This window comes from Aristolochia californica, unplaced genomic scaffold, assembly GCF_029961685.1.
Source record: "Aristolochia californica isolate CCGP_79_NKW_82.1479 unplaced genomic scaffold, dmAriCali1.0.hap1 SCAF_2, whole genome shotgun sequence".
In the NCBI taxonomy this organism is placed as follows: Eukaryota; Viridiplantae; Streptophyta; class Magnoliopsida; order Piperales; family Aristolochiaceae; genus Aristolochia; species Aristolochia californica.
In genome coordinates, this window is record NW_027181881.1 from 42,548,704 (window position 1) to 42,569,774 (window position 21,071).

Consider the following 21,071-nt stretch of genomic DNA (forward strand, 5'->3'; position numbering starts at 1 on the left):
CCCAAATGGATATTTGAAGAGGGACTAGAGAAAGAAAACCTAGTCAACTCCTATCATCTTCAGATTTTTATACCTTTGTTGGAGAAACTTATGAAAGAACAAGGTTGAATGAAGATGTTACTAATCATGACACTTACGAGGAAGCACTCCTTGATGTGGATTCCGACAAGTGGAAGTCGGCATTGGAAGAAAAGATGGACTCTATGTATAAAAATGAAGTTTGGAAACTTGTTGATCCTCCTACATCGGTTAAGCCCATTAAGTGCAAATGGATTTTTACAAGGAAGAGAAATGTTGAAAGATTCAAATCTCGTCTTGTTGCCAAGGGTTTTACTCAACAATACGGGATTGATTATGATGAAACATTCTCTCTTGTTGCACGAATACAGTCTATTCGAGTTCTCCTGGCATTGGTTGCATATTATGACTATGAGTTGTTTCAAATGGATATTAAAACCGCTTTTCTAAATAGAAATATGGATGAGGAGGTTTATATGGAACAACCACGTGGATTTGTTAGACCCGAAACTGAAGCAAAGGTGTGTAAGTTGGACAAGTCTATTTACGGTTTGAAACAAGCCTCAAGACTATGGAATATCAAGTTCAATGAAGCAATTACAGCGTATGGTTTTACTCATAATCCAAAAGAACACTGTGTCTATATCAAAACAGTGGGAGATCGCATTGTCTTTCTTACTTTATACGTAGATGATATTTTATTAGCCGGGAATGATATTCAGTTACTCCAAGGTATAAAGACATGGTTGTTTCAAACATATGATATGAAAGACCTTGGGGAAACTTCTTATATTTTTGGCATTAAAATTCTACGAGATAGATTTTTGCAAAAATTGAGTTTGTCTCAAGAGAAGTATATCGACACTCTTCTAGATCGGTTTCACATGTCCAACTGTATACAAGGTAAAACACCTTATGATAGCACTAAAAATATGAGTCAGGTGGATTGTCCTTCTCGCCTCAAAGATAAGTTGGAAGAATCTAAGTATCCATACGTTTTTACTATGGGGTGTTTTATGTATGCTCTTATATGTACAAGACCTGATCTTGCTTATGTTGTTGGGGTTCTTAGCCGGTTTCACGCTAATCCAAGTTTCACTCACTTGGAAGGGGTTAAATGGGTAATGCGTTATCTAAAACGAATAAAGTCATATGCTTTGACTTATCAAGCGGACAAGTTGGAATTGATTGGTTATTTTGACTCAGATTATCAAGGATGTCTTGATACCCGCAAGTCTACTTCTAGTTTTATCTTTATGTTTGGCGGAGGTGCCATTTCTTGGAAAAACAATCAACCATGGAGGCAGAATATGTGGCTGTAAACTTAGCTACAAGGGAGCTTGTCTATTTTTGAAAATTCTTGAGGTAGACTGTGTGGGGCGACCTATTCCTCTCTTTTGTGATAACGCACCTACTATTGTTATCATGAAAGATCCGAAGTGTCACTCCAGGGCTAAACATATCGAAGGAAAATACTATTACATACGAGACATGCTAAGGAAGGAGAAAGTTGTTATTTATAAGATATCTTCTCCGGACAACTTAGTTGATCCAGTAACCAAGTGTCTTCCCGTGACCAGTTCACTTTTCATGTGGGGAACATGGGTTTGATTTGTTTATAATTGATGAGACCAAGTGGGAGAACATTGTTTTGTATGCATTGTGGTCTCAATGATTTGTAATACTATGTCGTGACATTGTAATTTATATTCCATGGAATGACCATTTTTGAAAGAATGATTTTGAAAGAATGCATATGCTTTTGTATGATAATATGAGCACTCAGTGTATGCCTTGAGATTCAGCTTCCCTATTAGGTATGCACTTATACATGTATACGTGAGGGTCTCAATAGGGAATGACAGTTGAGTCTCTAAATTGTCTAGGCCAATGGGACTACATAGGCACTGTTTTCTTTATGGCTAATACTCATGCTGGTATAGAGTTTTACCCTGAGTTCCTCAGGTACTGAGTATGCTATGGACTGTGAGATGCCTTGATGTCCAGCTTTACTATTAGGTATATACTTGTATGTATATACGGAAGGGTGTCAATAGGAAGGTAGGGTTGGATGTCTAAATTATTCAGGCCTATGGTACTGATTAGGCACAGTTACCTAGTGACTAATACTCGAATAGGTACAGAGTTTTACCCTGAGTTCAGGTCCGAGTATGCTATGGATGGAGACTGGTATGCTATGGATGGAGACTGCTGAACTAGCAAATTTGACAAGTATGGATTTGGTTTATTCCCCAGCCTTGGATATCTAAGATATATATTGTGTAGGCCCGGGTTAGCTACACATGTATATTAAAGTGTTTAAGGTAATGCCTATAGTCATAGTATGGTTTTATGTGTCAAGATTGATTTTTCATGTTTTTTCGAAATCGGAATTTGAAATGAATTTGAACCCAAGTGGAGTTTGTTGAAAATATGGTTTCAAATATATTATTTATGAAAAAAATTACCATGATTTATAGGCGTGGGGCCCACTTCTAGATGTTTTGTCATTGGATGTTCAGTACAGGGAATAATGGCTAGCACATCCCCATGTAGAGGTAGATTAATTGGGTGCATTGACTTAGTGGACACATCCCTTGGGAATAAGGAGATGTATCTCTCTTGAGGGGATGTATCTCTCCTTAGAGGATGTATCTCTCCTAAGGGGATGTCTCCTTTGAATAGTCATTAGTGCCACACCCTTTGAAAATCTATAAATTCCTCCATGGTTTTACAAGTGAGGCTAAGGCTAATTGCACACCCAGTCTGGCTGAACGGGAGCAAGCTTATCACTTGTAAACAAATTACCAAAGGTTATCTTCTGCACTTCAAATTTCATTTATATTGTTCAAGATGAAAGGTATGCTCTCTTTATTCTTATTATTTCAATTCTATGATATATGTATGGAGAATTTAATATCTATTTCTACGATGTTTATTTTATTATTATTAGACATTATGTCTAACACTATTGTCGACATAGGATATAAAATTCAGCAAAGGGTATTATGTGTATTATAATGCAGTTTCCCTGAAAGTACATCGGTCTAGCCTCTGAAAACTGAACACAAGCGTTGGGCCTTCTGTCATCTTATGGTTTCTGATCCTTCGAAATTATCTTCCTGCACCACAAAAACTAAAATAAAATATAAGAGGGGAAAAGGGAAATTGTTGAGTGAGTGCTTGCACGATAGAAAGAATTTTCCATATTAATATAGACTCTACCCATTTACTTGTATCTGCTTTCTGAAGCTTCTACCATCTAGAAACATTTAAGATCTACAATAAAACATGATCCACTATGAGCAAATTTTTTAATTTTCCGAATGAGCACTAAGGACCACTTTTGACTGTTGTAACAGTTTGACATTTTCTTTCATTTGTCTCCAAGTGGAAATGAATTATTTATTAGCATTTCTTTTCTTTGCTTGATGAGAGTTTTACTAAAAGGAGTTTAAAACAGATGATAGACAATGAAGCAAGAAAAAACTGCAAAATATAAAAAAATTAAGATGTGAAAAGAGTGGAAGGATTATTTGAAGATCAAATAATGAAGAGTTGATGCCAAATCCCTTTGCATGCAAGAAAGTCAGCCAGGCTCTTGGTTGTAGGTGGGATGTGATTCTAAGAAATAAGAAGCCATTGAGGTCTTCAATCTACACCTACTCTGGACCAATTGAGAAATTTCATAGATTTTTTGACACCCACTTTTAACAATAGGGTCAAGAATGTGTTTCTCTTGATAAAAACCACTTTGACTCAAGCTAATGGTATTAGAAAAAGTCATTTTGATCATGTTGGCCAGGATCTTAACAATAAAAACTTGAGGCTTACAAGTTTGGAATCACTTGGGCCCCACTTGTGTTTCCTTTTTCTTTTTTTTTGGCACAAGTGCAATAAATGAAGCTCTCATTGTTGTACTTGAGGGCCCCCTTCGTAAAATCTTAATTGGCATCTTTACTCCTACCATTTGAGAGTCGGTGTCCTATGGAGGAACACGATGATGAAGGAGTTTTATTACAGTTTTGAGCAATGTCTATATACTCACTACCTACAAAAGATAGGAGTGCCCAACATCTAGCATAAATTATTTGACTGGAGTATGAAGAGATGTCTTTTGGCTAGAAATGATTTTACTTTCACTTATATTATACTAACTGGACCTCTTGGAAGATATCACCAGTTTGAGGGGGAGTGTTGGAAGATATGGTGGACTACCATTTTATACGGAAAGATCCTATACACCATATATAGAAAGTTGGAAGAGATCATGTCCTGAGTCATGTTGACTAACCCCCCCTATGTGGATCAAATATCCACATACACTGATAAGATGTGAATAGGAAGGAGATGTGAATAGGAATGTTGAGCATATGTGCTTGAAGTTTTCATAAGAAGATTAGAAGAAAAAATACCATCCTCTATGCACAATGATCAGTATAGTTATTCAAAATAAAAATCACAACAACAGTAATATAATAATGACAAAGAACGAAGACAAAAAATAGTAGTGATTACAAAGCAACGCCACTAAGAACCTGTAAAATACATAAAAGTGCCCATGACTGGAGTCCACATAATGCTTACAGAAATTGCACATATTACACTAATTGCTTAGTTGGTCACGCACACGATGTAATAAAAGAAAAAAGGTCACCCAACTTCAGTTGGTCACGTACACGATGTGGGAATCATGGAATTTCATAGATTTGTCAAAGTTGGCGACTAGTAACTTCAATCAAATCCAGTGGTTTTAAGAGTTATTTAGTAGGCAACAGTAAGATCCGCAAATGGCAATCACACACTGACCCAGAACTTCAGTGCCAATCGACAACACATGCTCATGAAAGTCACGATCTGTTGGGAAATGGATCAGTTTTTTTAAGTATTTTATACAATCCGATTTGACGGATCGAAAGAAATGATCCCATATTAGGCACCATTTTCTTCTTTCTTCACTCTATAAATGCTTCCAAAAATTAATCAGATCATGGATTTGCCATTAGTTTGCCATTAGTAGATCTTATAGCCTTGTGTGATTAATCAGGATCAGTCGCTTGACAACTGAAGATGGTCTTAGAAGCAGTTGGAAGCGGCGAGCTACTGCACGCTCACGCTCACCTGTGGAACAATCTCTTCAGCTTCATAAAACCCATGTCCCTAAAATGTGCAGTAGAGCTGGGTATACCTGACATCATTCACAACCATGGCGAACCCATGAGTCTCTCCGATCTCGTCTCAGCCATTCATATCCCCGTATCCAAAATCGATCAACTTCACCGCCTCATGCAATTGCTTGTCCATACTGAGATGTTTTCCCTCTCCGTACCGAAACACAAAGACGGAGAAACGGAAAAGATGGAGGAATTCTATGCTCTTACGCCTTCCTCCAGGCTCCTTGTGAAGGATGTTACTAAGGAGTGCCTGTCGCCCTTTTTCCTATTCATGCTGGACTCCTCGGTTATAAATCGCTGGCTCTTCTTCTCCGAATGGTTCAAGAAAGAAGGAACAACTCCATTTGAACTCTGCCACGGCCTCACCATCTGGGAGCACGCGAACCGATGCCTGAACTTCAACGACAAGTTTAATCAGGCCATGTCAAGCGACAGTCGGTTCTTTATGAGCACCCTCGTTACAACGTGTGCACATGTCTTCGATGGATTGAATTCCTTGGTCGACGTGGGTGGTGGAACTGGAGGAGCCTCCCTGGCACTTGCTGAAGCATTCCCTAACCTGGAAGTTACGGTGCTAGACCTTCCACATGTTGTTGCCCGCTTTCCTGCTGACTCCGGTGTAAATTTCACCAGCGGAGATATGTTCCAGTGGATACCCCGGGCAGATGCTGTATTTCTCAAGGTACATAACAACTAATTTTCAATCTTATTCCGCCATGAAGTACTTTAGTTCTGAATTCGGATACGTTAGAATGGGTGACAGTCGATTCTGTAAGCCTTAAACATGAATTTCTAATATCAAAATGAAATTCATTATAAATTAAACAGAAGATAAATCATACCTCCTTCCATACGCTTCAAATTCCTTCTCTCTGTTTTCTCGGCGCTTCCGATCTCTGAGCACTCACGGCGATGGCTCAACTGAAGGGGAATGAAAGTGACGAGACAGGGGACCAAAAAACATATCTTAACCGAAGCCAACCTCCCATCAAGGTTATTCATGGCTTCGTGTTACCGAAGGAGTTGCAACTGCCAAAAGTTTGAGACCACGTTAATGAGAAAACCGTTTCTCATAAAAACGGTTTACATTCTCCCACTTGGTCCAAACTTCTAATATAATCTTAAACCCATCGATAATCTGAATTTAAGTAATAAATACATGAATCATGGCGATAGGTCCTCTAATGACGAGTATTATCTTCCATGTATTACTATGTATGTATTACTTATACTTTATGAATAAACCCTATGTTTACTCTTGGTCCTACACAGATGAATTTTCTCAAAATTAAAGTGCACATAAATATGAGAAAAAAACATCACATTAATTAAGAATTTCACTGAAATAACATTGTTCATACAATGAAAAAATTTACATAATGGAACCAAGTCCCATATTCACAACATGATCCTTGAATTTAAACGGTGGCATGCCCTTAGTCAAAGGATCTGCGATCATTAAGTCAGTACTGACGTGCTCAATGACCACTTTCTTTTCTTTAACACGTTCTCGTATGGCCAAATACTTTATATCGATGTGTTTACTTCGACTTCCACTTTTGTTGTTCTTGGCCATAAAAAACAGCAGCTGAATTATCGTAATATATTCTTAATGGCCTAGAGATAGAATCCATAATTCTAAGCCCAGAAATGAAACTCTTCAGCCATACACCATGTGAAGTAGCCTCAAAACAGGTAACTAACTCGGCTTCCATAGTCGACGTGGCGGTCAAAGTTTGTTTGGCACTCCTCCATGATATTGCTCCACTGGCCAACAAGAAAATGTATCCTGATGTTGATTTGCAGGAATCAACACAGCCAACAAAGTCAGAATCTGAGTAACCAATGACTTCTAAATTGTCCGTCCGCCTATACATCAGCATGTAGTCTTTGGTTCCTTGAAGGTACCTCATGACTTTCTTTGCAGCTCTCCAGTGGTCTAACCCGGGATTACTCTGATATCGCCCCAACATCCCAACAGCAAATGCAATATCAGGTCTTGCGCAGACTTGAACATACATTAGGCTTCCAACAGCAGAAGCATATGGCATGTCCTTCATTTGTTCCCTTTCAAGGTCGTTCTTCGGGCATTGGTTCAAATTAAACCTATCACCCTCCACAATGGGAGCTACATTTGGTGAACAACTCTTCATCTGGAATCTCTCTAACACTGTATTAATACAGGTTTCTTGAGACAGACCTAAGATACCTCGAAATCTGTCTCTATGAATCTTAATGCCAATGACATAAGATGCTTCACCCATATCCTTCATATCAAAATTGTTAGAGAGAAATTGTTTTACCTCATGTAGAAAACCCTATCATTGGTTGCTAGCAAAATGTCATCCACATATAAAACAAGAAAACAAATTTTACTCCCACTGACCTTCTGGTATATACATTGATCCATAATGTTTTCTACAAACCCGAATGAAGAAATTACATTATGGAATTTCAAATACCATTGGCGGGATGCTTGTTTTAATCCATATATTGACTTTTTTAACTTGCAAACCAATTGGTCACCATCACTAGAGGGGAATCCTTCAGGTTGTTTCATGTAAACCTCCTCCTCTAGATCTCCATTGAGAAATGCCGTTTTCACATCCATTTGTTGCATCTCTAAGTCAAAATGGGCTACTAATGCCAAAATAATGCGCAAGGAATCTTTCTGAGATACAGGAGAAAAAGTTTCCTTGTAATCGATTCTGCTTTCTGAGTGAATCCCTTAGCAACGAGTCTTGCCTTGTATCGCTCAATGTTGCCTAATGAGTCTTTCTTTGTTTTAAAGACCCATTTACATCCAATGGCTTTAAATCCACTAGGCAACTCAACAAGATCCCAGACTCCATTACTCTTCATAGAATTCATCTCTTCCTTCATGGCATTGTACCATAAATCTGATTCTTTGCAACTCATGGCTTCTGAAAAATACATGGGATCATTTGCGGTTCCAATGTCAGATTCTTGCAGATACACAATATAATCATCAGGAATTGTTGATCTCCTGAGTCTAGTAGATCTTCTTAATGTAGAACCATCATTTTCTTGAGAATTAAGTGGTTCAACTAGTTGTTCAAAAGTGTTTGGCAACTCTTGAAGAACTTGATCTACTGGAATGTTGTCAGCAATTTGTAGAACTTCAATGATTGGTTGTTCAACACTAGTTTGTACGTGAGGGGTGTTATGAACAATAACCAATCTATCACTTGAGGTGGAAGGTTGAGATTCTAAATAATCCATTTCAAAAACTATGTTCCGAGTTGGATTCCTCCCACTGATCAAGTCATTTTCAAGAAATTTTGCATTTCTGGATTCCACAATCTTAGTGTTGTGATATGGACAATAAAATCTGTAACCTTTAGACCTTTCAGCATATCCAATGAAATACCCACTAATGGTCCTTGGGTCCAACTTCTCTTGTGGATTATAAATTCTCACTTCAGACGGGCATCCCCAAATGTGCATATGTCGCAAACTCGGTTTCCAACCTTTCCATAATTCAAATGGCGTTTTTGGAACAGCCTTGGTTGGAACTCGGTTTAATATATACATTGCCGTCTTAAGTGCTTTAGGCCACAAGGATCTAGGAAGATTGGAGTTGCTAAGCATACTCCGCACCATGCCTAATAATGTTCGGTTTCTTCTTTCTGCTACACCATTTTGGTCCGGAGAACCAGGCATGGTATATTGGGCAACAATCCCATGTTCCTGAAGAAACTTTGCAAATGGCCCAGGTGCTTATCCATTCTCAGTGTATCTACCATAGTATTCTCCACCTCTATCTGATCTCACGTTCTTAATTTGCTTACCGCATTGTGTCTCTACTTCAGCCTTAAAGATCTTAAAGGCATCTAAAGCTTCATACTTGTTATAAAGCAAGTAGAGATACATGTATCGTGAGGAATCATCTATAAAAGAGATGAAGTATTTCTGACCATGTGAGTCTATGTCTGGACTACATATATCAGTATGTATGATCTCTAATATGGTTGAACTCTTATTGGCACCTTTCTTTGACTTGTTAGTCTGCTTTCCCTTAATGCAGTCTACACAAGTCTCAAAATCAGTAAAATCCAGAGTATTAAGTACCCCTTCATTCACTAATCTTTTAATTCTATCTATGGATATATGACCTAATCTCCGGTGCCATAATGTAGAGGAATCCCCATTAAGAACACTTCTTTTATTACCAGTGTGAACATGCATTGAACCGTAAGTGGCATTGTTTTGTAAATTAATGCTATAAAGACCATAAGACAATGTACCATTCCCAATACAATCAGACTTATAATATATACTGAAAGATGAGTCTGAAAAGTTAAAAGAATATCCATAAGGTACAAGCCTTGAAACTGAAATCAAGTTTCTGGAGAAACTTGGAACATAAAAAGTCTATTCTAATTTTAAAACAAAGCCACTACTTAAAGTTAAATAGCAAGCTCCTATAGCTTCCACATGTGAGCTCATCTGATCTCCTGAGAAAATGTGATGCTCACTTCCCACTGGTTTCCTTAGGTTTTGCAAACCCTGCAAAGAATTCGAGATGTGGATTATTGATCCAGAATCAATCCACCAAGTGTAATTATTGACATTAACCATATTAGATTCATAACAAACAAATGAGGTTGGTGTACCTTTGTCAGCAAGCCATTTCTGAAACTTGGCACATTCCTTCTTCATGTGTCCCTTCTTTTTACAGAAAAAACACTTGAAATCTTTCTTAATACCAGCTTGGGGGGATATTTTACCCTTCCCTTTTTGTTTGGCTTGATACTTGCCCTTTCCATGTGTTGCCATCATGACATTTTCGCCTTGTTCCATCACCAGTCTCCCTTCCTCTTGAACACACATGGTCAAAAGTTCATTAACTGACCATTTATCTTTATGTGTGTTGTACGAGATTTTGAAGGGTCCATATTGGTGTGGAAGGGAATTCAGAATGTAATGCACCACGAAAGATTCTGACATATCAACCTCAAGATATTTTAATTGAGCCGCAATATCCTTCATTTGCATGATGTGCTCACGCACACCTCTCATACTGGTGTATTTTAGGGATGAGAACTTCATGATTAGGGTGCTTGCTAATGCCTTATCTGAAGTGACAAATTGAGCATCAATGGCTTTCAGCACGTCTTTGACATTTTCATGTTGCTCAACAGAACCACGAATACCAGCAGCAATTTTTGTCTTAATGAACATTACACTGAGGCGATTAGATCGCTCCCATCGTTCATAAAGTGTAATTGCAGCTGTAGTGCTGGTATCAGTAATTACGGGTGGTTCATCTTTCCTAATAGCATAATCTATGTCCATCCACCCTAAATGAAGAAGTATTCTCTCTTTCCAGACCTTATAGTTATCTCCCTTAAGATCAGGGATATCACAACGAAGATCAGAGAAATGTGCAGGTTGTACAACTGCATAAAATTATAAATTACATGCTGATTGTAAAATTGGGGCCTGAATAAAATATCATGCTTTACCAATGTAAATCATGCTTAAAAATCAAATCAACTGACATAAAAAACATTGCCTGTGGGTAAATGTTTTTAATTCAAGTAGATTCAAGATTCTTTATGAGTAAACTTGATGATAAAACTATCAAATTATTTATGAATTCATAATTCCTGTGGGTAAATTATGAATAATTTGATATTTTATCCTAATTAATATACTCAAATATAATAAAAAATTCCTATGGGATAAAATTTATTATATTAAGTATAATTAATTACAATTAATTTCTAATTTTTCTTTATGATAAAACTATCAAATTATTTATGAATTCATAATCCCTGTGCGTAAATTATGAATAACTTGATATTTTATCCTAACTAATAAACTCAAATATAATAAAAATTCATGTGGGATAAAATTTATTATATCAAATAAAATTAGTTATAATTAATGTCTAATATTCTTTATGTGATCCTAATAATAATATATAATTTTTATTAAGTTAAAGATGCTGTGGCTACTCTCTAATTAATAAAAATTATATGGATCACTAGACATTAAATCTCATAAATATATGAGAATAGCATGAATTGCATAATTGTAACTTACACTAACATGTTATCATTATGCACCAAATATGCTCATAAGATATGCATAATTAAAAACTATAATATTATGCATAACTTTAATTTCATGCATTTACATATAAGCCAAAAAATGCATAAAAACTGTAAGAGGAAATAAATTTACAATTTCCTATATACACAACAGTAGACGGCCAGTGGCCTAATGGTCACTAGTGCACATGAATATGCAATCGCATGGGTTCGAATCCCGCTTGCGCAAAACCAATTTAAGTACCCTAAACCCTCAACTCGTCCAAGTCGACTCGACTTTTTTTTTTTTTTTCGAGTCAACCCGATCTGAGTCGCGGTTGCCGAGTTGGAACAACGAGTCGCAGAAAACTCGTCCCGAGCCAACTCGATGGTATTTACAAAAATACCTTATAAATTTAATCAAATGTTTCTGCGCACTGGAGGTCATCTTCAACCTCCAGCCACGCGTAGAAGAAAACTTTGTCGGTGTTCTTTTAAGTCGTCGACGCAGGAAAACAGGTCGGAATTGTCACCGGCGTCGGCGCTGCATCTCCGACGCTCTCAGGCGTCGCGAGACAGCCGTCGCAGTCAGCTCACAGAGAGCGTACTGCGACAGCCTTCGTTGGCGTTCAGTAAATTGTCGGCGCCAGCAACCGTGTGGAATGGTCGCCGGCGCCGGCGTCATGCTCGACACTGGCTGTCGCCGTTGCCAAAGCCCCGGCCCCCGCAAGCAGTGAGCGCAGAATTATTTTTTTTTTTAAAAAAAGAAAAAAAAACAGAACAGAGACCGAAAACAAAAACAGAGTCTCTCAGAATCGAAACGCTGGATCAAAGGTCTGCTCTGATACCAATTGTAAGCCTTAAACATGAATTTCTAATATCAAAATGAAATTTATTATAAATTAAACGGAAGATAAATCGTACCTCATTCCATACGCTTCAAATTCCTTCTCTCTGTTTTCTCGGCGCTTCCGATCTCTGAGCACTCACGGCGACGGCTGAACTGAAGGGGAATGAGAGTGACGAGACAGGGGACAGAAAAACATATCTTAACCGAAGCCAACCTCCCATCAAGGTTATTCATGGCTTCGTGTTACCGAGGGAGTTGCAACTACCAGAACTTTGAGACCACGTTAATGAGAAAACCGTTTTTCATAAAAACGGTTTACAGATTCTACACGACTGGAGTGACGAAGAGTGCATAACGATATTGCAGAAATGTAAGGAAGCGATTCCATCCAAAGAGGATGGCGGGAAGGTGATCATACTGGAAATGGTGGTGAATTCAAACAGGGGAGATCATAAATTCACAGAAACACAGTTCTTATGCGATTTGATGATGTGTGCGGGTGTGAACGGCAAGGAAAGAGGAGAAGATGAATGGAAGAAACTTTTCGAAAATGCCGGTTTCTCTCATTACAAAATAACACCTGTGGGCTTGCTCTCCGTCCTCGAAGTCTTTCCCTTACTGCAATGAATCTCCATTAATATAGACGAGTACTACTCCATAAATAATTTCATATTTCAAAATATAAGCTTCTAAAGTGTGGATCTTAGAAAACAGTATAAGGGTCCGTTTGGTTGTGTAGATGTTTGTATGATCCAATTTTCACGTAATTTAAAGGTGTCGATTTGGAGATATAAGTGTTAAATTATCAAGGGCATATTAGTCATTGTACCCAATTCTCAATTAAGTGAATCAAAGGGATTTGGAGAATGATTCTGATCGCCAAAGAGTGAACTCTTGGCGCTCTTTTCTAACTTCTTCTTCTATTTTTTTCTTTTTTTTCTCTTTTAATCTTTTTTTTAAATGGTATCATAGATAAATCCTGATTGCTAGCTTGTGAAGCTACTATCATAGGCGATTTCGAGGTTTGACATTGATTGAATGTCAAATTTTTGATTTTTGACTTCTTTTTCTGTCAATAAACCTAGGATTCATGGTTTCTACTGCATATTAAGTAGTTTTATACTTTATTAGATCTAGGGGTGGCATCGAACCAAGTCGATTCACGAATAGCTCGAGATCGACTCGGCACCAACTCAGTTCAGTTCGAATAAACCCGATCTCGACTCAAATTTGAGATTGACTTTTCGATTTGTTAAGTAAACAAATTGAACTCTAATGAGCAGTAATTTGGTTTAGAGCTTGCGAAGTTGGCTTGTTTAATTAAACAAGTGCCCAGTAGCGGGACTGAACATGAGTTAAGAGGGAGTTGAGGAACCAATTTTTTTTTTTTTCATTTTGTTTTATTTTTTGCTTGAGTGTGCCATCAATTGCATTCTAGCTGGCTGAGAGCCAGGAAACTTCATACTGAGTTATGACATTCAAGAAGGAAAGGAAGGGTGGGGGAGAAAAATCCCCCACCTTGTCATTTGTTATGTTTTTGTATATCTCAGGATGACTTACTAAGCTCAAGTGTTATAATGTTTGGAAAATAGTTGGTTATCAATGATTTTTTTGCTCAAATTCCACTGTTCTTCATAAATGAAGTTATTATTATGGACTTTCAAATATTTTTATGTTTTGGGATCTTGTTTCTTTTTTGCCTTCTTATTTTTAGGTGTTTGACTTCTTATAAAATTTTGTACGTTTATCATACATTTTAGCAATAAATAGCAATGGTATTCAAATTGTTACTTGATATATTTTAGCAATGGAATTTTATTTCATGATTTTGAGTGTTGATAACATATTCTGTTCAATAATACTCTATTATAGTTAATGGAATCAGGAGCTTTCTTAATTTCATCCAACTTCTCTTTATTGTCAAAGTAAATAAAAAATATTAGTTTTGATAAGAAATTCTGTTCAATAATACTCTATTATTGTTAATGGAATCAGGAGCTTTCTTAATTGCATCCAACTTCTATTGTAAAAAAAACAAAAAATGTTAGTGTTGATAACATATTCTGTTCAATAATACTCTATTATAGTTAATGGAATAAGGAACTTTCTTAATTGCATCCAACTTCTCTTTATTATAAAAAAGAATAAAAAATGTTAGTTTTTGTCCTTCTTTCTTAATTCTCATTGAACTTATATCTGTTGTTGTTCTAAAATGTTATATGGCTTGATGTATTAGGAAAAGTGATTTGATAGTTCATTTTCTATCTTTTGGAAATTGAGATCTTGTGTGTGAACCTTTGATGTCTTAAATTCACTCATTGGATGCCTAAACCTTGTCAAATGTTCATAGGTCTCTTCAAGGTCCAGACACAGATTAAGTAAAAATGTCAACACCTCCTCAATTGACATCAATAATTAACACTAGTTCTAGTGTGGCCATAAATAGTGACTCAACTCCACCAGAGTCACTACCCTCTGTCATAGAAGTGGGCCCAGATGAAATTACCATAAATGAGGATGAAGGTGACTCTACCCATATTTCAAAAAGACAAAAAATGTCTCATGTGTGGTTGGAATTCAAAGAAGTATCACTTAATGGTACAAAAAAGGCTCAGTGTGTTCATTGTAAAATCAATTTGAGTGTTATTAGTAGTGGAGTGACCACACATATGAGTTGCATTTGAAACGTTGCACTAGTAAAAAAGTGGCAATGAGAAAACAAAAAACCTTAAACTTTCAACCAGTGGGAGCGGGTTCTAATGTTGATCAGAGTCCATCTGGACTTCCTTTTATGGATTTTGGAGGAAAATATGATCAAGCTAAAATGAGAGTACTCATTGCTCATTGGATTCTTATGCATGAGCATCCATTCATGATAATAGAAGAGGAGAGATTTAATTTTGTAATGAAGATGACAAATATGAATTATGAGAAAATATCCCGTAAGACCATTAAGAAGGAGTATATGGAGGTGTATGAGGCAGAGAAAAAGAAATTAAAAATTTTGTTAAAAGAGATTAACAAGATTAGTCTTACCACGGATCTTTGGAAATCCCAAAATCAAAAGATTGAATACATGGTTATTACTGGGTATTTTATTGACAGTAATTGGAAGCTACAAAAACGAGTCTTGAGTTTTGTGCATGTTTCTCCTCCTCGTCGTGGTATTGATATAGCAGATGCTATTTACAAGTGTTTGAAAAAGTGGGAGATAAAAAATAAAGTTTTTAGTATTTCAGTTGATAATGTTGCATATAATGATGTTTGTATCAGAGTTTTGAAACAAGATTTTTCAAGGAAAAAAAATTTGGTGTGTGGTGGAAAGTTGTTTCATGTGCGTTGTTGTGCTCATATTTTGAACTTATTAGTCCAAGATGGTCTTGTTCAGATTAAGGATATCATTGATAATGTGTATGAAAGTGTCAAATTCATAAATTTGTCTAAGGCTAGACTTCACACTTTTTCTGAAATTGTACAACAATTAGAAATTGGTGAAAAGAGGTTGGTTATTGATTGTCCAACTCTTTGGAACTCCACTTATGACGTATTGTCTTCTGCATTAAAATTCAAAGATGCATTCTCTAGATTTAAAGTTAGAGAACCAACTTATGATTGTTTACCAAATTTTGATGAATGGGAAAAGGTTGACATGGTGTGTAAGATTCTAGAAGTTTTTAATGCAATTACTAATATAATTTCTGGGAGTGACTACCCTACTTCTAATTTTTACCTTAGTGAGGTATATAGGGTAAAATAAGTTCTGGATTTCATTCTACAAATGAAAATATTTTCATTAGGATAATGGTTAGTAGAATGAAAGAGAAATTTGAGAAGTACTGGGGTGAATGCAATTTATTGATGGTTGTTGCTTCAATTTTGGATCCAATAGTCAAATTAAAGTTGATCGAAATGTGTTTTCCAGTGATATATTCTAAGGAGGAAGCTACAATGAATATAAATTTAGTTCGACGCACCTTATATGAGATCTACGATGAATATGTATCCTTATATAATGTGGATATTAAAAATGAAGAGATTGTTTTAAGTACTAGTTCTATGGGTGTTTCCACAAGTCGTAGGCCTTCATCAAGTTCAGGTTGGTCAAAGTTAATGAGTTATATGAAACAAAAGGATGTAGTTAATTCACCAACGTCAGAATTGGAAATTTATCTTGAAGAAGGTGTATATAGTTGTGAGAAAATTTCACAATATGATTTTGATGTTTTAGAACAATGAAAAGTGAATCATATGAAATTTCGGGTATTATCTAAGATGGCAGCAAACATCCTTGTAATTCCCATATTCCCAGTAGCTTTCAAGTCTACATTTAGTGCTGGTGGTAGAGTAATAAACTCATATCGTTCTTCCTTGGCACCAAATACAGTTCAAACTTTGATTTGTGGCAGTGATTGGGTTCGGGTTCTTCACGGTGTAAAGAAAAATCAAAAGGTGAATTTCTTTGATTAATTATTTATTATGATATTTTTTAGTATATGTTTTAGTATATGTTTTAGTTTTATTTATTAAAATTTTGTTTTATGATTACAACTTGAGAAGAAGAGTGTAGAGATAATGCTACCAACTACATGATTTTTTATGTTTTTCTCATCATGGTAATTTTAATATTTTTAACGACATTAAGTAACTAGTAGTGGAAGAGTATTTTTTTATCTGACAATAACTAATTTTATTTTTTTGTTTTTGTCATAGATGGAGATTTTGCTCATGCAAGGACGTATATTATTTTCTAGCACTAAGAGAAACAACTATAGTTTGTAATTTTATAATGGATTTATAGTTTTTATTTGGGTGATTGTAAATTGATAGTGATATTTCATTTAATTTTGTTGTGTTTGATTATTGTATGGAGTTTATTTATAATGTTATGCAGTGTATGGAGTGTTTAGACTATTTTATGGAGTGTATAAACAATTTCATGGAGTGTTTATGGGATGTATAGATAATTTTATGGAGTGTTTATGGAGTGTTTATGCAGGTATTATGTATATTGATTATGCCCAATATTAAGTAGAGGTCATGCCGAATATTATACAGGTATTATATACATAGATTATGCTCAATTTTAAGAAGAGGTTGTGCCCAAGCTTATACATGTATTATATATATAGGTTATGCCTAATTTTATGTAGAGGTCATGCCCAATTTTATGTAAAATGTATGTATAATTTGATATACAATTTATTTGATATATACTTTTTGAAAATTTTTAAATATATGTTGAGGCTCGAGCTCGGTTAAAATTTTTGGGCTCGAGCTCGATAACAATTTTAGGCTCGAGACAAGGCTCGGCTAAGTTCGGCTCGAAATATTTAAATCAAGCTCGGCTCGAACATAGGCAGGTGCGGGCTCGACTCGGCTCAATGCCACCCCTACCTGTTACTACAAATAAGTTCGAGCACTGTTTTGACTTTATAAATGTCTCCAGTTGCTAGATGAGAGACGGCCCCCAACTTATTGTTTAAGGTGGAGTCCTAAGCTATGTTTTATTGTCTCCAGTTGCTAGATGAGAGACGGCCCCCAACTTAATGTTCAAGGTGGAGTCCTAAGCTATGTTTTATTTCTTAAGGGGTGAATATTCGACAAAGTGGAGATTGTTGAACATATGACTCATATAATATAAGGTTGAGATATTAATATACAGAAGTATTTGTGTCTTTTCGACACAAATAACTCTAGGGTTTAATATTTTATAAATATTATGTAACCTTAATTAGGTTATGCCCAACCACAGTAAATTTTGTCTTTCGTTGTTCTTGCCCCACTGCGAGAATCGATTCCAATTCCAAGAGGAGCGGTGGAAACGTAATCATGTGACATGTTGGACGGCACGACGCCTGTGGGAATCTCATCAGTGATGTCGGCAAATGGCACACTGACCCAGGACCTGTGCCAGTCCACAACACATGCTCATGAAAGTCATGAACAGAAAGGAAATGGACGGATCGAAATGATCCCATATTGAGCACCATTTTCTTCTTTCTTCGCTCTATAAATGCTTCCAAAAATTAACCAGATCATGGACTTGCCATTAGTAGATCTTATAGCCTTGTGTGATTAATCAGGATCAGTCGCTTGACATCTGAAGATGGTCTTAGAAGAAGTTGGAAGCAGCGAGCTACCCCAAGCTCAAGCTCACCTGTGGAACCATCTCTTCAGCTTCATAAACCCCATGTCCCTCAAATGTGCAGTAGAGTTGGGTATACCAGACATCATTCACAACAATGGAGAACCCATGAGTCTCTCCGACCTCGTCTCAGCCATTCATATCCCCGTATCCAAAACCGATCAACTTCACCGCCTCATGCAATTGCTTGTCCATACTGGGATGTTTTCCCTCTCCGTAGAGAAACACAAAGACGGAGAAACGGAAAAGATGGAGGAATTTTATGCTCTAACGCCTTCCTCCAGGCTCCTTGTGAAGGATGGTACTAAGGAGTGCCTCTCGCCCTTTTTGCTATACATGCTGGACTCCTCGCTTATAAACCCCTGGCTCTTCTTCTCTGAATGGTTCAAGAAAGAAGGAACAACTACATTTGAACTCTGCCACGGCCTCACCGCCATGGAGCACACGAACCGATGCCTGGACTACAACGACAAATTTAATCAAGCCATGTCAAGCGACAGTCGGTTCTTGATGAGCACCCTCGTTACAACGTGTGCACATATCTTCGATGAATTGAATTCTTTGGTCGACGTGGGTGGTGGAACTGGAGGAGCCGCCCTGGCACTTGCTGAAGCGTTCCCTAAGCTGGAAGTTACGGTGCTAGACCTTCCACATGTTGTTGCCCGCTTGCCTGCCGACTCCGGTGTATATTTCACCAGCGGAGATATGTTCCAGTGGATTCCCCGGGCAGATGCTGTATTTCTCAAGGTACATAACAACTAATTTTCAATCTTATTTCGCCATGGAGTACTTTTGTTCTGAATTCTGATACGTTAGAATGGGTGACAGTGGATTCTACACGGCTGGAGTGATGAAGAATGCATAAGGATATTGCAGAAATGTAAGGAAGCGATTCCATCCAAAGAGAATGGCGGGAAGGTGATCATAGTGGAAATGGTGGTGCATTCAAACAGGGGAGATCATAAATTCACAGAGACACAGTTCTTCTTGGATATGTTGATGTGTGCGATTGTGAACGGCAAGGAAAGAGGAGAAGATGAACGGAAGAAACTTTTCGAAAATGCCGGTTTCTCTCATTACAAAATAACACCTATGGGCTTGCTCTCCGTCATCGAAGTCTTTCCCTGACTGCAATGAATCTCCATTAATATAGACGAGTACTACTCCATAAATAATTTCATATTTCAAAATATAAGCTTCTAAGGTGTGGATCTAAGAAAGCAGTATAAGGGTCCGTTTGGTTGTTTAAAAGTTTGTATGATCCAATTTTCACGTAATTTACAGGTGTTGATTTGGAGATATAAGTGGTTAAATTATGAAGGGCATATTAGTCATTGTACCCAATTTTCAATTAAGTGAATCAAAGGGATTTGGAGAATGATTCTGATGGCCAAGGAGAGACCTCTTGGCTCTCTTTTCTAACTTCTTCTTCTATTTTTTTTTCTTTTTTTCTCTTTTAATCTTTTTTTTTAAAATGGTATCATAGATAGATCCTGATTACAAGCTTGTGAAGCTACTATCATAGGCGATTTCGAGGTTTGACATTGATTGAATGTCAAAATTTTGATTTTTGACTTCTTTTTCTGTCAATAAACCTAGGATTCATGGTTTCTACTACATATTAAGTAGTTTTATGCTTTATTAGATCTAGGGGTGGCATCGAACCAAGTCAATTCACGAATAGCTCGAGATCGACTCGGCACCAACTCAGTTCGGTTCGAATAAACCCGGTCTCGAATCAAATTTGAGATTGACTTTTCTATTCGTTTAAGTAAACAAACTGAACTCTAATGAGTAGTAATTTGGTTTAGAGCTTGCAAAGTTGGCTTGTTTAATTAAACAAGTGCCCAATAGCGGGACCGAACGGGAGTTAAGAGGGAGTTGAGAGACCAATTTATTCGACCTTCGGCTTTGAGTCTTCGAGCATCTCCTGGAGAGGCACTTCGTCAAGATGTGTAAGTAGGGCTTGTCTCTAGATTCTATAACATGATCTTCTCTCAATGGCAACCAACAATCATTCTCAGGTTTATTTAGGGTTTAGTTATTCTCTACCCATTTCTTCTAAAATTTATGCCAATTTATGTTCTTAATTTTTGCCCTAATGTAAAATGTGAATTGCAAAATTTTAAAAAGTTCTATGAGGCTTTGTTAAAAAACGCATTTCCCCATGCTTAGTGAAACTGATGCAATTGACATTCTCGATACTGTGAAGAAAAGGGAGAAATGGCAAAGGGGAAGAAAGAGAGGAGATAAGAAGAAAAAAAGTGTTTTGCGTTGGCTTTTGTTTTCTTGACTACTAGCTAATGTCATTTAGTCTTTATTTATCCACTTTTAAAAATATATTAGTTGATCTCCTTTGATTTCTTTAGGCTTTGTACTTGCGTCCGTTTTAGCCCTTATGACTTGTTTGTGCTTCCTTTGATATTATTCTTTCATTAAAATTTTTGTGTTTGACTATTTAACAAAGTTTATGCATAATTTTAAGTGTTTATGAACAATTTTATACAGAGTTTATGTAAAGTATTTATGTACAATTTTATGTAGAAATTATGCATAAGTTTATATACAGTATAATAGATATGTATTTTATGCAAAATTTTAAATGTAGGTTGGCTAGGGTTTTTTAAAAGCTGAAAGAACATTTCAAAAGCACAATATAAAACAGGAATTCATCAAATGATTAGAAAATATTTTATTACACCAACTCCGTTCTTGTTACAAATGTTGCTTGAGGAACCATTCAGCCAATCACCGTTGGTTACACTAGTCTCAACTATGGTTAGTGGGTTTAAGGATAAGATTTCCTACAAATGCTCTTTCCTACT

At 36.6% G+C, this 21,071-nt stretch overlaps 2 protein-coding genes across 2 annotated transcripts; both read left to right on the plus strand.

Annotated features, from left to right (window-relative positions):
* The first annotated feature begins 5,088 nt into the window (after nt 1–5,088).
* LOC137955106 (trans-resveratrol di-O-methyltransferase-like) lies at nt 5,089–12,728 on the plus strand. The gene is made up of 2 exons (XM_068801977.1): nt 5,089–5,874; nt 12,423–12,728. The coding sequence occupies exons 1-2, from the start codon at nt 5,089–5,091 to the stop codon at nt 12,726–12,728; spliced, it is 1,092 nt and encodes a 363-aa protein (XP_068658078.1).
* Nucleotides 12,729–18,158: 5,430 nt separating this feature from the next.
* LOC137956382 (trans-resveratrol di-O-methyltransferase-like) lies at nt 18,159–19,627 on the plus strand. Its single transcript, XM_068803857.1, has 2 exons — nt 18,159–18,993; nt 19,075–19,627. The coding sequence occupies exons 1-2, from the start codon at nt 18,208–18,210 to the stop codon at nt 19,372–19,374; spliced, it is 1,086 nt and encodes a 361-aa protein (XP_068659958.1). The 5' UTR covers nt 18,159–18,207; the 3' UTR covers nt 19,375–19,627.
* Nucleotides 19,628–21,071: the final 1,444 nt, after the last annotated feature.

Excerpts from the sequence above, each read along its gene's own strand:
- LOC137956382 (XM_068803857.1), top strand. The coding sequence starts at position 18,208 with ATGGTCTTAGAAGAAGTTGGAAGCAGCGAGCTACCCCAAGCTCAAGCT. Across the intron at positions 18,994-19,074 it reads CAGATGCTGTATTTCTCAAG|TGGATTCTACACGGCTGGAG; the intron begins GTACATAACAAC and ends AATGGGTGACAG.
- LOC137955106 (XM_068801977.1), top strand. The coding sequence starts at position 5,089 with ATGGTCTTAGAAGCAGTTGGAAGCGGCGAGCTACTGCACGCTCACGCT. Across the intron at positions 5,875-12,422 it reads CAGATGCTGTATTTCTCAAG|ATTCTACACGACTGGAGTGA; the intron begins GTACATAACAAC and ends AACGGTTTACAG.